Source organism: Elephantulus edwardii, unplaced genomic scaffold, assembly GCF_000299155.1.
Source record: "Elephantulus edwardii isolate Elephantulus edwardi_28Jun2011 unplaced genomic scaffold, EleEdw1.0 scaffold00182, whole genome shotgun sequence".
Classification (NCBI taxonomy): Eukaryota; Metazoa; Chordata; class Mammalia; order Macroscelidea; family Macroscelididae; genus Elephantulus; species Elephantulus edwardii.
This window is the reverse complement of record NW_006399932.1, coordinates 3,393,580-3,409,656: the sequence shown is the minus strand read 5'-3', so window position 1 is coordinate 3,409,656 and position 16,077 is coordinate 3,393,580. Positions and strand designations below refer to the sequence as shown.

The 16,077-nt window shown below is 38.3% G+C and overlaps 1 protein-coding gene and 1 pseudogene across 1 annotated transcript in view; both read left to right on the top strand.

Annotated features, from left to right (window-relative positions):
- LOC102846312 (3-hydroxyisobutyrate dehydrogenase, mitochondrial-like) overlaps positions 1–16,077 on the top strand; it is a 184,545-nt gene that overhangs the window by 37,250 nt on the left and 131,218 nt on the right. Inside the window, exons 3-4 of the mRNA XM_006896117.1 lie at positions 7,237–7,346; positions 10,213–10,334. Coding sequence (XP_006896179.1) covers positions 7,237–7,346; positions 10,213–10,334 — 232 coding nt within the window. The remainder of the gene's footprint in view (positions 1–7,236; positions 7,347–10,212; positions 10,335–16,077) is intronic.
- On the top strand, positions 14,002–15,356 carry LOC102845901 (annotated as a pseudogene).

Here is a 16,077-nt window from a genome sequence, read left to right as displayed (position 1 = left end):
AGAAGATTTCAAAAGGCAGCACGGGATGACAAAGCAAAATATTACAATGAAATGTGCAAGGAGTTGGAGTCAGAAAATCAAAAGGGCCGCACTGCTCAGCATATCTTAAGCTCAAGGAACTGAAGAACAACATTTTTATGTATAGTGAGATAAAATATTAGAGAACATGTTAGGGGAACTCCCTTCCATCCAAATAGGGCATTGTTGAGTTTAAGGACGGTAGCATTCCGTTATGAATAATTTTACAACTATTTGCCATATCAGATCATTAGGAATCATGGCATAGTTTCCACATTATATAGTTAATTATATATATTTATACGTATATACTTTATATGTAAATGTTAAGGGATGCAATTTAACCCCTGATAGTGGTATAGAAGGTTAACTCATTCAGCTGCTAACGGAAAGGTTGCAGGTTCACCCAGAGACAATTGGGAAGAAAGGCCTGGTTAATCCATTGCTGAGCAATCAATTGAAAATTTGGAGGCATGTTTCTATTGGATTTCTTGTTACTGAGTATGGGAAATTTTTTTGCCTAAATTTCCTGTTTACTCAGGAGTTAGAAACTCCCTGGATCACTATTTTTCCAGATTAAAAGCTAGAGATAGATGTTAAGTAATTTGCACAAAATCACACATAACTTAGTGGCTGAGCTGGAACGTATCATGAGTCTCTCTGACCCCCCAAATAAGTGTTCTTTTCACTGGACTATGCTCCCATTGCTTATCTGTTCTATTAGCTAATGTAATGGAAGTGACTGTGGACAGTTGAATTTGTAAAGGTGTTTGAAATTAGTGCAAGACTGGTAATAAGATTTGGGTTTTTTCTCTAGTTTTTGAGTTGTGGCTAAGTTTTAGCAATTATTTAAAAGTCTTAAAGTTATTATATTGAAGATAAGGCTGTTCAGTAGCTGAACACACATTTCTGTTAGTCCAAGCACGTCTTCTGTGTTGCAAATTAGACTGTTAATATAGCATACTAGGTGTATATCCTCATTACATATAAAGTAGTGGCCAGAACAGTGGTGATGTTCCACCATGTGCATGTGTGTGTGAGTGCACACACGTTTCAGAATTTGTATGTTTGATATTTCTTTCCTTTATAACCAGAGGTTATCAGGAATTGAATTGTGTGTCCCTAAAATGTGTATCAACTTGGCTGGGCTTTAATACTTAGGGCTTTGACAGTGATGTAGTTATGTAATGTAGCAATTATGTAATGATCCTCCCTGATCTGACAAGCCAAGGAATGGATGTGACACCTATACTCAAGATCTGATGTAGGAGGAATTTCCTGGGTTGTGGCCTACGTTACTTTTTACCTTACAAGAGATGACAGAGAATCAAGTAAAATAGGAAGCATCTTGGTACCACCAAAAAAGAAGAGCTTTTAGTAGCATGCATCATTTAGATCAGAGTCCTTGTGCTAAGAACCTCCTAGATCAGGGACCTAGTGCAATAACACATAAGGAATGTTGGTAAGCAGATGTTGAATGATGAATAGGATCTTTTTTTCAGAGACAACAGAAAGAGAGAGAGAGAAAGAGAAAACACAAATACTTTCCTATACAGATTGTGTCCTGAATACAAACTTTTAGCCTCCTAAATTGTGAGAGAATTTCTGTTTGTTAAAACCATTGACTTGTGGTATTTCTGTTATAGAGGCACTATGTAGCTTCATACAAAAGGGTAGCAGTACGCTGGTAACCCATGGTGAAGATGAAACAGAGGATGGAGATGCAGGGAGCTGTTGATCACTGTGTGATCTTGGCACGTGCATTGCTTGGCATTGCCAGTTCCCGGAGCATGAGAAGCTTGGACTTTTGAAGTAACCTTAGATAGGTGTGCTAATTGTTGGTGTCCCTCAGGGCTCCTTTGAAGGAATAATCTATATAGAATCTAATTTCATTTAATAGAAGTGTCTTCTGAAACTGACTTAGCCTTCATAACTTAATATGATCTCTAAAGGTCTAAATTAACACTCTTGGCGCAGTTAGGAAATCAAAAGATAAATTGCATTGGGAAGGTTTGTTGTCAGGGAGGGACCTCTCTAGAGTACTCAAGAGCAATGCTGTCAGTCTGGAGACGAAGGTATGCTTGAAACAGGCCATGTTCTTTGCAATTACTTGTGCTGTGTCAGAGAGCTGGACAATGATTAAGGATGAGAGAAGAATCGATGCCTTTGAGTTGTGATGCTGGAGAAGAGTGTTGAACATACTATGGATTGCCAGGAGAACAGGTCTGTCCTGGAGAGGGTGTAAGCAAGCTGCTCCTTGGAGGCAAGGATTTCGAAGCTCCGTCTCATATACTTTTGGGCACATGGCCAGAGGGACCAGTCCTTGGAGGATTTCATGCTTGGAAGAGCAGAGGGACAGCATAGGAGAGGAAGACCCAGTATGAGATAGATTGAGTCAGTGACAGGAACAATGGGATTAGGTCTGTCGGAGATGATGAAATTGGCTCAGGATAAGGCAGGACTCAGAACTAATGGTACATAGGGTTGTTAAGAGTTGCAGGCAACTCAGTGGCAGTAGTAACAAAAACAAGGGTCTAGGCTCTCGGCTGGATGCTGCTGTGTCAGCATGTGGGAGCCCGGGTTCGAACTCGAAATAAACTTTGTTAATTCGGCTAAAAAACAAACAAAAAAACAACAACAAGGGTCTAAAAAGATGGAGTTGAACTTTGACAGAAGAACCACTGAGAGTCATGCCATTATTTTATTATTTTGCATTGTATTTACTTTCCATTTGTAAGAAAAGAATAGATGGAACTCTTAGAAGAACTTTTACTTTTGATACAGCCTAGAAGCAGAGAATTATGCCTCTAACAACTTTCTCTTCTTTTGTCATCTTACTAAGCTTTTTTCCTTGAGGTTTTTTTGTTTTGTTTTTTTGTTTGTTTGTTTGTTTGTTTTAAATCGTTGCTTCTTTTTAACCTTGGCTTTTGAGTAAAGGGAAAATTCTTGTGGGATATATATGTATATATTTAAGACCCTAACAGAAAAAACCAAGTGAATAGCAACAATAAAACTCAACCTGTTTTGTTCTTGGTTGGGTTTTTTTTGTTTGTTTTGTTTTCAAATTTCTGTTTGGAGTTGCCTTATCTGTGGCAAAAACCCATTGAATATTAAAATTTACATGTTGAAGATACCTCATTGAGGACTTGATGGTGCTTCATTATCCTCCTAATGAGGTTTCAAAAAGTAGTTTCCTTAATTGTTTTAGGATCTGGTAATTTTTATGTGTTTCCCTACCTTTTATACTAAGTGCTAAGGTACTTGATTGTTTGAAATTTTAAAAAAACCTATGAAATTGCTTTATGTTAAAACTATTTTTACCTAAAACTCGATTTAAAAACTGCTGTCCCTTATGGAAAATTGAAATGTAAGTATTTCCAAATCATACTATTTAGGTCATATGCTATATTTGCTTCCCATTCTTTCACTTTCCTTAAATGCACATCAAAGCCAAAATGAAAATGTCATATAAACTTATTCCACATGAAAACCAGAAGGCTTCCCATACCTAAGATGCTTCACATTTTCTGGTAAACTGAAAATTTGTTCTGTTTCTAATATATACATGAATCATTCCATAGATGAACCTTCAATTGATTTTCCTTTGTCTTGTTTAGACGAAGAATTTAAATACTTTCAAGGAGCTTTTGGCACTACTGGGGCAATGGATTCTATTATAGGAGAATTTGAGTCAAGGAATGAACTCCCTCATTTCCTCTGACTACCTTTTTTTTGGTAACTGGCCAGCTAGGTTTATCAAACTGTATATTTGCGAGAAAGTCTTAAGTTGAGGAAGGTGAAGGTGTAAATAAGACTACATGTACCCAGGCATGTGTGCACTCGTAGAGAGATAAGAATTGAGGGTTGACAGAACAACCAACCTTCCTTTACAATATGCTCACAATCATTCTTGAAATGGAAATGAGTTCAAATGAGAGTAAGCCTGATGCCTGTTGTGCATAAATGACTTCCAGGTGAGTACTGGTCGTTCACACTGTGCCCCTTCCTGGTGGCACTCACTACAGTCACCGCAGGATTGCCCTCATCTGGATCCTTTGTATGTACCTTTACTTCCATGGCCTTGATTAGCTTTGTTCTATTATATTTCCCCCATTTGTTCATATTCAGCCTTCTGTAAATATGATTTCTCTTTATTCCTCTTGTTCTCTAGTTGCCCTGGTAGCAAAGTGGTGAAGGTGGTTGGCCAAAAGTTTTGAAAGTTAAACCCACCATGTACTCCACAGGAAAAAAAAGGTGTGACGATCTGCTTCCACAATTACAGCCTTGGAAACCTTGGGGGCACTTCGCAGTCCTGTAGGGTCACTGTGTTTGTTGTCAATGTACTGTTGAGTCAGAACTGAAACATAGACTACCCTCTACTGGACTTTCAGAGGTCGTAAATCACATGGGAGGAGGTTGCCCCAGAGCAGCTGGTGGATTCAAACTGCGTGCCTCTGGGTTGGTTGGCAGTGCGTCCCCTTACCACTAACTCATTAGTGTGGTTTGTAGAGAATAGCATTGCTATGAGTTTGAACCAACTTGATTGTGTTAGATTTGGTTGGGTTTTTGTTTTGTTCTCTTGAATAAGCCCTTATTCCCAGTTTGTACATGTGTGTGTTTTCTGATTTTTTAAATTTTTTTTTGGAGCCAAGACATTACAGTTTTACAGGGTGTTAATTCTCTGAGCTCACTATTAAATATAACACTTTCAGCAGAGCTAATTCTTACAAGAAACTTAGGAAACTTGTCTTTATCTTTTTCAAATTGGCATTTCCAGCTGTGATCCTCTTGTCTCCTAGTTTTAAAGTCTTACAGGAATGACTGTGCGCTTCTAATTGCTTTTCTTCGTGTTTTGTGATTGGGGTTGCTGCCATGTTTGTACCACAGTCTTCTCAGAATTCTAGTCCTGATCTCTTCCGATACAGGATTAGCTTGTTTTTGGTTTGTGTTTCCCACCTCCCACACTTGGTTTGAAAAATGTTGTTACAAAAAAAAAAAAAGTTGTTACATGCTTTTTGAGTTGGAACTGACTCATGGCTGACCCTTCAAGAGGTTTTCAGAAGCTGTAAATTGCTCAGGTGGAGACTGCCCATCTTCTTCCACAGAACAGCTGGTGGATATGAACCCGATGCCTTTGGGTTGGCAGCACAACTACTTGCCACTAGACCACCAGAGCTCTAGGTCTGAAAATAAATAGTGGAAGACAATGGTGATTTGGGCTTGAGATATTTTGCCTGGGGATTTTCTTGCCACTAAGTCACTTGTGACTGACTCCTTTAGTGAAAATGTATACTAAAAAAATATGCTGTTTAAGAAATAAACTGGATATACACCTATATTGATGAGTTATTCACACTAGCAAAGAGACAGAAGCAATCCAAGTTTCCATCAAAAACATATGGATAGGAAAACTATGGCACATTCACACAATGGAATATTACACAGCATTGAAAAACAGTGAACTCAAACATTACATAACATGGCCTCAAGGACATTATGCTTAGTGAAATATCTCAGTCACAAAAGGGCAAACACTGCATAATAATACCACTATTATAAAATAGAATAGACATGGGGAGTTGAGGGGGTAATGGGGAAAGAGTGATAATGAACACTGCATTAGAGCAGATGGGAGGAAGAACTGTCTGAAAGGAATATGTGATTAGGCAATATATATAACAATATATATATATATATACACACACACACACATACAACAGTATATACAACAATCTGGAACAAGCATTGCAGAGTGAGCTGGGGGAGAAGCAAAGAAATAGGGGAAGAAAATGTACAACAATGGAAAAAAAACCTTTTACTGTAAAAAAAACCCCAAACAAACAAACAAACCCCTGAGGAAAAAAACCTTGAGGAATCCATGAGAAGTGTGTCTGTTCCCAAGACTGTTGAGTTTTGCCCTTCTTCCCTCAGCTCCTTCCATGCTTTTTAGAGTAGATTTGATTCCATAGAAACAGCATCTGTGTGTATAAAAAATGAACTCTTTTAGGCAGTAAACTTTTTTCTTTTTTGATCGTTTGGATACAAGCACCAGTTTTTATTCCCTGATATGCTGTTCAGAGCTCTGGTGGTGTCGTCCATAGGAAGTGATGCTGCTAACCCGAAGGTGGAGCTTCTCCAGCAGTTCAAATCCACCAGCTGCTCCTTGGGGAAAAAACAAGCAGTCTCCACTCTTGTGATCTATGGCCTCAGAAAACCTGCTGGAGAGTCAGCTGTAAGTTGGATTGGGCTCAGTGACAGTGAGCTGAGTTTGAATTGATCATGCTGTAGGTTGTTGTTGTGTACCATCAAGTCAGAACTGAATCATAGCTGACCCTTCAGCAGATGTTCAGAGGCAATAAAACATGTGAAAGGAGCTTGCCTGTCTTTCTCCCACGGAGTAGCTGGTGGATTCAAACCTCCTGCCTTTGGGTTGCCAGCAAACTCCTTACAATGGTAAGGCACTAGAGCTCCCTAAAAGGTTATTGTTATGTGCTATCAAGTTGCCTCTGACTCATAGCGACCCTATGTATGTACAACAGCCCTAAACTCTGCTCTATTCTGTGCCAATCTTAATTATTGTCTCTAACACACCTACCCCCATTACCCCAGTCACTGAATCAGTCCATCTCATCGAGGATCTTCCTCTCTCACACTCTCCCTCTGCCCTCCCAAGAATGATGTTCCTCCCCAAACACTGGTCCCTCCTTGGTTTTTGTTGTTATGTGCCGTCAAATCGCCTGTGACTCATAACGGCCCTGTGTACAACAGCTCTAAACCCTGCTCTATCCCTTGCCAATCTTATTGTCTCTGACACACCTACGTCATTACCCTAGTCACTAACTCAATCCATCTTATTGAGAGTCTTCCCCACCTATGCTGTCCCTCCACCCTCCCAAACATGACGTCCCTCTCCAAGGACTGGTTCCACCTTGCAACATGTCCAAAATATGTCAGATAAAGCTTCAGAATCCTTGCCTCCAAGGAGCAGCCTGGCTTCACCCTCTCCAGGATGAATCTCTTTGTTCACCTAGCAGTCCATGGTATAGTCAATATACTCTTCTCCAGCACCACAGCTCAGACAGCAACTCCCCTTCTATCATCTGTAATAATTGTCCAGCTTTCTCATGCATAGCAGGTATGCGTAGAGTCCGCCTTTTCCTCTAGAAGCACCTTACCTTTCAATTTAAATAATAGACCTTTACTGTTTCTTTTTTAAAGGTAGTGTCTTCCCCAGCAGATGTAGCTGAAAAGGCTGACAGAATTATTACAATGCTTCCCAGCAGTATGAATGCATTAGAAGTTTATTCTGGAGCAAATGGAATTCTAAAGTATGTATTTCTCAACTGTGGATATTGTTATGACGGTTCATGAATTTTATATCTGTTAGAACTCTTAGAAAATGTCAATGTATTTGTTATACTTTCCCTACAGTTTTCTTATTTCTTAAGGTGAGTGGTGCGGTTTGTTTCTTAATACAAAGAATTTGTGTTTTTACCAAACCTAAGTTTGTAACTGTGCTATTCTTCTACTAGCCCACTTTCTGCAATACATTTTTTCCTCTCCTGTTTCTTTGCTTTAACTCTACTGCATGAAACTTACACCTTCCCTGGTAACCTTTTTAATAGATTTTGAAAGCTTGCATTTTAAATGTATGAGTTATAGAAATTCAGGAAAATGTTTCTATGAAAAATAAAATACTTTGGAAACAGCACTGTTATTTAATATTTTATTAGACAGTGAATCTTGTGAGAGTTGAAATTCTCTGAGCCTGCCTTGGGCAGTCTCTGGGCCGCTTAAGTTTTCTATCTTAAGGTGCTGAAGCACAAGGCTGGTGTCTGGGTTTTTAAAAGTAACCTAGGGATTGAATAGTTTGGAGTCTAATAATGAAGGGCCTGGGCATTTCTTAACGCTCCTCCAGAGCACCACTACCCGGGCTGAGGGGGCCTTTCTTGATGCCTCAGAGAGATGTTTCTTAAAAAAAAAAAACTATGCCTTTGACCAAATATAGCTTACTGCTGCTTCTCTTTTGCTCTTTCTCTTAGTAGACAGTTTCCTTCTCTGAAGCTTCCCTCCTACACATTCTGGCCTTCTGAGCATTTACTATACAATACAATTATTATATATCCTTTGGCTTAGTTTTTCTTTAGAGAGAAATTAGGAAAAGTCCAGATTAAAGGCTTACCAGTAGCTTTTTAAAGTAAGATATGCTTTAGGACAAAGATTTTCAGCCAGTCTCTTTCTTTGTTCTTAAAGTCTCGTGGTTGGTTGGTGCTCTTGTCAAACCCTTGGGATTATGTCAGCCTCACTGGTTGAGTTCCTGACCTAATTTTCTGTTCTTACTGGTTTCTTTTCTGAATTTGTTTTGTTGTTGAATTTCAGCAAAGCGCTTGAACCAATTTGTAGTTCCTGTAGACCTATAAAACTTAAAAAGAAAGTAAGTGTTTAATTTCATGAGAGTAGTACATGGAATTTGAGGGTTTTGAAAATTGAGTTGTTTTGGAAAACTAACAAGCTTGGAAGCAAAAGACACTTAGATGTTAGGCAGAAAACTGATAAGATAAATGTTTAGATTCCAGGGAAGGTTGAAAACACTTATTTTGGATGGAACCCACAGGCCCACAGTGTGTGGTCCTGAGAAGGCCTAGCTGCCTCTTTACCTCGTCTTTTCCAATTATGGCCTTTCTCTGTCTCATAGAAGTCCCTAAAAACTTGTGTGAAGCTACAGAACTGCATTTTTCTCATATTGTTGACCGAGGAATATGGTAACGGGCTACTAGTTGAGTCTTGCTAGGATGCGCTTTGAAAGGGTAGGGTATAGCTTTACCATGAACTGTAATTTGCTTCTCATGGGTGGATCTTTATATTCTCCAGATTATTTTCCAATCTCAGTATATATGTGATTTTTGAGATAATTTCTCAGTTGTTGTAAATATTTAAGATTCCTAAAAGATTAATATCATAGAAGGCTGGTAAATTTAAGTGTTTTAGGTTATATATGGTAAAATTCTATCCATTGAGTGTGCCCTTTCCCCCCTGTGGTACAGATTCAAGTATTTGAACCAGATCAATTAATATTTAAAATTGAAATTGTTGTTACAATTGTCTGTATTGTACTTTTCTCTATAGTAAGGTTTTACTTCTATTTTCTGTAATCTTTGCCCTTCCTTTCTGTATTTATATTTCAGTTCATTTCCCCAAATGTAATAATGAATATATGTCTTCTGCATTATTAAATCTGTAATAAGAACTTTGAGAATTTTGAAGTAAAAGTTAGCTGTCTCTCTTTAAATAAATAAGATTGATATCAGATTCTTAGTCCTTGAAGATAGGTATTACTTATAGATTATGAAGAAATGCTCTGAGTATATAGTCCAAACTACAGTACAAACAAAAAATACTTTACTACAGAAATGCCATTTATATATTGATGTAAAATATGTGATGAAAGACGGCTTCCATACATGTGTATAAAAGCAGTGTTTTTATTATATATAAATAATATGTATATATATGATTTATATGTGTATGTGTGTAGATGTAAAAGTTAAGGGAAGTAGTAAATGGAAAAGAACAAAAAGCCTTAATCTGGTTATAAAATTTTCAGGCTCATTTGTTTATATTCTTCTCTGTTTGTTTAATGCCTTATTTTGTCTTTGAAAATTTGTAGTTTAAGAGTAATATGCTACCATGAAACAAATTACATAATTTCGATTGCTTATGTTTATTCTACCTAGTTGAAATATAATACTATTTGCTAAAGATAAAGAAACTACTTTGTAAGACCCAAATACTTTACAAATTTAGATCCTATCAAATAGCCCTTTTAAAGTTAACAGATGCTTTAGATTGCTTGTACCTTAGCTTTTCATTATATAAGTATGTACTTCACTTGTAACTAGAATTTATGTAATGTGTTTTAATAGATTTTTTTTTATTATTATTTGTTTGAAAGAATTTAGGTTTACTCTGAAAACCCATTTGAGGGTCCGACTCTATGGCAGTGAGTTTTTTAAATTTGATGATCGATTGGAAAGTGAGACTTTTCAACTGGTGTTAGTTAGCAAAGCATGTTTTTAATACTAAAACAAAGACTTCCTTGATACCTGACCACATTTTAGTAGATTCTGAGTCTATAGGTATATGAAGTATTTGTTGACAGTTGTAGACAATAAATCTTCTTATTAATATATTTAGGAATGTGAAGAAAGGCTCATTATTAATAGATTCCAGCACTATTGATCCTGCAGTTGCAAAAGAATTGGCTAAAGAAGTTGAAAAAATGGGAGGAGTTTTCATGGATGCCCCTGTTTCTGGTGGTAAGTGGTGCCTGCAGTATATACATAGGTACTTTTATTTGTTTAAAGTAGGAGTTATAATTTTGTTATAGTGTGGATATTTCCAGTTACTTTTAGAGCTATTACAAGACTCAATTTTCTTACTGAAAATAACAAAGATAAGAAGATGTTTTATACTCTTACGGTACATGATTGCTGGTTTTAATTCAGATAAAATCTTGAAAAGTTGTAAATATTTGGTCCACATTCCTGAGGGAATGGATAGATTAATTCCTAGAAAAACTTATCAAGACTGATTCAAGAAATAATTAGCTTAAATTATCGTGTGACTGTTAAAGAATTTGGAGCAGGGTAAAAAGAAAACTATTTTCACTTAGTGAGCATTAGTCTTTAATTGTTTTAAAGATGGTTTCTTTAATAAAAAGATATTTCAATTTTGTATAGATTTTTCTAGACAACAGAAAAAGGGGAATTGTTTCCTAGTTCACTCTCTTAAGTTGGGATAATTCTGATACTTAAAGCAATAAAACATTTTAAGAGAGAAAAATTATAGGTCTATTTCAGTCATGAGTGTAGAAGTAAAAATTTCTATAAACTATTAGCAAATTAAATTTAACAGTGTATAAAAGAGTTCAAACACTGACTCGCATTTTATTTACCTCATGTATACAGACAAAATATATTGTTAGAAAATCCATAAGTATAATGCACATTAACATACTTTAGGAAATTATAAAGTACTCTCACTGGAAGATAAAATGGACTAATGAAATTATAAAATGTTATTACTGTGAATTTTTGAGATTTTTGCCTTTAAACTTGGTAGTATGGCAAAACCAGCCAGTTCCCTTGGATAGATGAAGCATATGCTTAACCAATGGCAAAGTGAAGGGCAGTGGCCTGGGAAATACATTTTGAACAGTAGAGCCGCTACATCACAGGGCATTTTATGACCCACCCCATTTTTGGATATAGAACAGAGGCATAAATAATTGTTAATTCTTCTAATTATATTAAATTGATTATGTAGATTTTAAGTGGAAGAATTTTACATTGTAGTGTAAGAACTTGGATCATAAAATACTAATAAGCAGTTGTAAGTTCAGTATTGATATGTTTTTTTTAGAAGATGAAATGAACAAGCCAAACAATTTTTTCTTTCTTTTGCTTCTCTTTGATTGAATTTTAAAATTGTATGTTTATGTATGATCTTGCTGTTGGTTTATATTTTACTTAAAGGCTGAAATTTATAGGCTGAAATTTGTACTTTATAGTAAAGAATATTAATTTGATTTTTAAAAGATCATTTTTCTTTTAAAATAGTTTCATTTATGAGAAAAATTTGAAATTACTCATATTCTCACTAATCTACTTCAAAACTCTATTCTGTGATTTTTGAGTAAAAAAAAAAGTTAATATTATATTTATGAATGTGCCTGCACTTTGTACTGATTGAAAGCTATAGCTTCAGTGGTAACTTATTAATTACACGAGATCATTATGGGTTTGGTCGTTCCACAGTAGGAGCTTATTTATATTTGTTTTTTCATAAGAATCTTCTTATTTTTAATGTGAAAGGTTAAAAATTACCCTGCTCTCTCAATGAAAAGAAAATTGAAGATACTTCCTGCGTTTTAAACAGACTGATTTAAAAATTATTATATTTTAACTAAATAAAATGAGATAAAAGGGATATAGAAGAAACATGGCTTATTAACATAATAGGTCTACAGTTTTGTAGAAATTGTATTTTCAGCAGTCATATAATATGTGAGATTTGAGTGAAGACCTTAAAATTTCCCCCTTTTTAATTTCTTTCTCCAGCTTCTCATCTGTCTTCTAGTGCAGACTCTTTAAAAATGCACTGACATGTATTTGCATACCTAGACAATTCTATAAATGTAGATGGGGACATATTATACTTAAATATCACAACTGTTGTTAGCATTTTATTAAAGAGAAGTTTTTAAACCCAGATGATATTTAAACTTTAGATTTTTGAGCAAGTGATTGGTTTCCTCAGCCCAGCCTTTCCTTCTCTTTTCCTACTAATTGTTATATTGGGAGGTAAAATGAAAAACCATTCCTGTATTGTTTTATCAGTCCATGTAGTAACATATTGAAGGTTTTTCCCAGGTTTCATTTTGATACATTGTGATACTTTACACATCCATTTGTACTTCTTTCTGCATTTTCTTTATCAAAAGTAACAAAATATTAAGTTTTGTATGACCTTTTTCAAAACAATTATCCTTAAGCTATTATAACTGTAGTCTTAAAACCAATGTAAGCAACTATTCATTCCTCAAATTGCTTAGAACTTTTAAAAACTTAGTCTGTACTACTTTTATAAAAACATATCTTATGCTTATAGACATTGTTGATTAACTCCACTAGAGTTTAGCCTTTTGAGGACAGAGAATATGTCATCTTCTTCATGAAATACTGAATATGATTATTGAACCACTGTATACCTTTCACCCAGTTTAAGCAACAAAGCCTTTAAAAAGCCCTGTCTATGTTCTGATCCCTGATCATATTTTCTTCTCTCTTTGGTTAAAGGTTACCAATATCCTGAAATTTGCTTCTCATTCCTGTAGTTTTCTTTATAGTCATGGAATCATGAGTATTTCTGTGACTTGCTTTTTCCCTGTTGTGTTGTAGACCTGAGATTTCATCCACGTGAGAATTAGAAAAAGGTATCCTTTCTGCAGCTTGATAGCTCCTAAGGTGGAGAAGGCATCTTTGAAGAAAGAAAAGGGCACTCCTTTCTTCAGATAGATGTAGTCTTGGTTTATTCCCAGGTTTATGGTTTGGTAGCTTGGTGGTTTAGTGGCAAAGGAGCTGTCCTGCCAACCCCAAAGTAGATGGTTCAAACCCACCAGCTCTCTGTGGGAGAAAGATGGACAGTCTTCTCTCAGGTGATTTTCTGCCTCTGAAAACCCACTGAAAGGTCAGCTATGAGTTGTTTCCAACTCACCAGTATGTAACAACAAAACTACAAGCAGAATGTTGTTGTTAAGTGCAGTCGAGTCATAGACGACTTACCGCAACCTTAAGAATGAAAGACCTGAACACTTGTATAACTTTCATCATTTCTCCAAGTCTATAGGGTTTCCGGAGGCAAGCTATTTCAGAATGGATGTCACTCCTGCTTCCAAGCTTGTTTTAATTTAGGAGGAGGGTGTGTGTGTGTGTGTGAGAGAGAGAGAGTGTGACTTGTACAGGAGGAGATTGTCTCTCCTTCTCCAGCAGAGCATCTGGTGGATTTGAACCTCTGGGATTGCAGTGCAGCTTCTTGTCACTAGGCCACCAGAGTTTGCCTCCAAGCTTGTTTTGATTGGGAAGCTCCACCAAACACTGTCCACCATAGGTAAACATTATATTTGACACATCAGTGTCACAGTGTTCAGCTTCACAGCAACCACGAGTTACCTCTGTATGGCAAGTGTACACACCAGAGCTATGCCACTTAGAAGAATATTTGACCAAAAACAATTAAAAACCAGGCCTCAGGTTTTTGTGTTTTTGTTTTTCCATACTAAATGAAATATAGAAGTGCAGCTGGTGCAGTGGTTAAAGCATTTGGCTGTTAACTAAAATATCTGCAGCTCAAATTTTGAAAGAAGATATGCCAGTGTGCTTCCACAAAGACTTACAGCGTTGGAGGGATGCCTGCACCATCGCGATGGCTGCCACAACCCCGCTGCGTGCAACACCTCACTTCAGTGGTCTCAGCACCGGCTCAGCTGCTCTACTGCAAGGTCTGTTGTGGCTGCCAAAGGTCCCGGCACTACCCATCTTGTGCCATGGCCTGGCTGTTAAAGCCAAGAAGACCTATGTGTCCGACAAGCCCCATGTGGACGTGGATACCATCGGCCATGTGGACCAGGGCAAGACCACGTTGACTGCGGCCATCACCAAGATTCTAGCAGAGGGTGGCAGAGCCAAGTTTAAGTACGAGGAGATTGACAGTGCCCTGGAGAGCGGGCACTCAGGATCACGATCAGTGTGGTTCATGTGGAGTCCAGCACGGCCGCCCGCCACCATGCCCACACCGACTGCCCTGGACACGCGGACTATGTAAAGAATATGATCACAGGCACAGCTCCCCCTGATGGCTGCATCTTGGTGGTGGCAGCCAACGATGGCCCCATGCCCCGAGACCTGAGAGCACTGAGTCCTGGCCAAACAGATTGGGGTTGAGCACATTGTTGTGTATGTGAACAAAACAGATGCTATCCAAGAGTCTGAGATGATAGAGCTTGGTTAATTGGAAATCTGAGAGCTGCTCACTGAGTTTGGCTACAAAGGGGACGAGACTCCGGTTATCATAGGCTCTGCCCTATGTGCCCTTGAGCAACGTGACCCTGAGCCAGACCTGAAGTCAGTGCAGAAGCTTCTGGATGCTGTGGACACTCACATCCCAGTACCGACTCAGGCACCTGGAGAAGACTTTCCTTCTACCTGTAGAGTCCGTTTATTCGATCCCTGGCCGCGGCTCGGTAGTGACAGTTACTCTGGAGCGTGGCATCTTGAAGGAGGGAGAAGAGTGTGAGTTCCTGGGACACAGCAAGAACATTGACACTGTGGTGACAGGCATTGAGATGTTTCACAAGTACCTGGATAGAGCAGAGGCAAGTGGTAATCTTGGGGCCCTGGTGTGAAGCTTGAAGAGGGAGGATCTGAGGCGAGTCTTGGTCATGGCCAAGTCAGGCTCCATCCAGCCCAACCAGAAGGTTGAGGCCCAGGTTTACATCCTTAGCAAAGAGGAATGTGGCTGCCACGCCTTTTGTATCCCACTTCATGCCTGTCATGTTCTCCTTGACTTGGGACATGGCTTGTCGTGTCATCTTACCCCCTGGGAAGGAGCTTGCCATGCCTGGAGAGGACCTCAAGCTCACCTTGATTTTAAGACAACCAATGATCTTGGAAAAGGGCCAGCATTTCACCCTGTGAGACAGCAACTGGACCATTGGCATTGGCCTTGTCATTGACACACCAGACTTAACTGAAGAGGATAAGAACATCGAGTGGAGTTGATCTTATGGACCTCTCTGATTTGCTTTAGGGCTACCCTGGCCAGTGTCCCCTTATGATCTTGCTGCCTGGAGGTCCAAGCTGCAGCCCTTGTGAACCCAGGAGAGTATACCTTTGACTAACATTTTCCGTGTTCACAAGGATTGGCCTGCCACCTGGGGCAAGCCAATAAATAGTTCCGTGAACAGTAAAAAGACTTACAGCATTGGAAACCCTATGTGCAGTTTTACTCTGCTCTGTAAGATTATTACAAGACAGAATAAACTTGATAGCAGTATGATTTTTAGGGGCTTTTTGTAGAGCTCTGATGACTTAGTGGTAAGGAGTTGTACTGCAAGTCAAAAGGAAAGTGTTAAACCCACTAGCTGCTCCATGGGAGAAAGTTGGACAATCTCCTTCTGTCTGATTTACTGCCTTTAAAAACCTATCAGAGGGTGAGCTCTGGTGGCCTAGTGGTAGGAAACTGCACTGCATTCCCAGAGGTACGCGGTTCAAATCCACCAGATGTTCTGCTGAAGAAGGAGGAACAATCGCCTCCTGTACCAGTCAGATCCAATTTGACGGTACACACATAAAAAGAATGTGTTGTTGTTGTTATGTGCCGTCGAATCGCCTATGACTCATAGCGACCCTATGTACGACAGCCCTAAACTCCGCTCTGTCCTGTGCCAATCGCACCGTCTCCGACACTCCCATCCCAATTATCCCAGTCACTGAATCAATC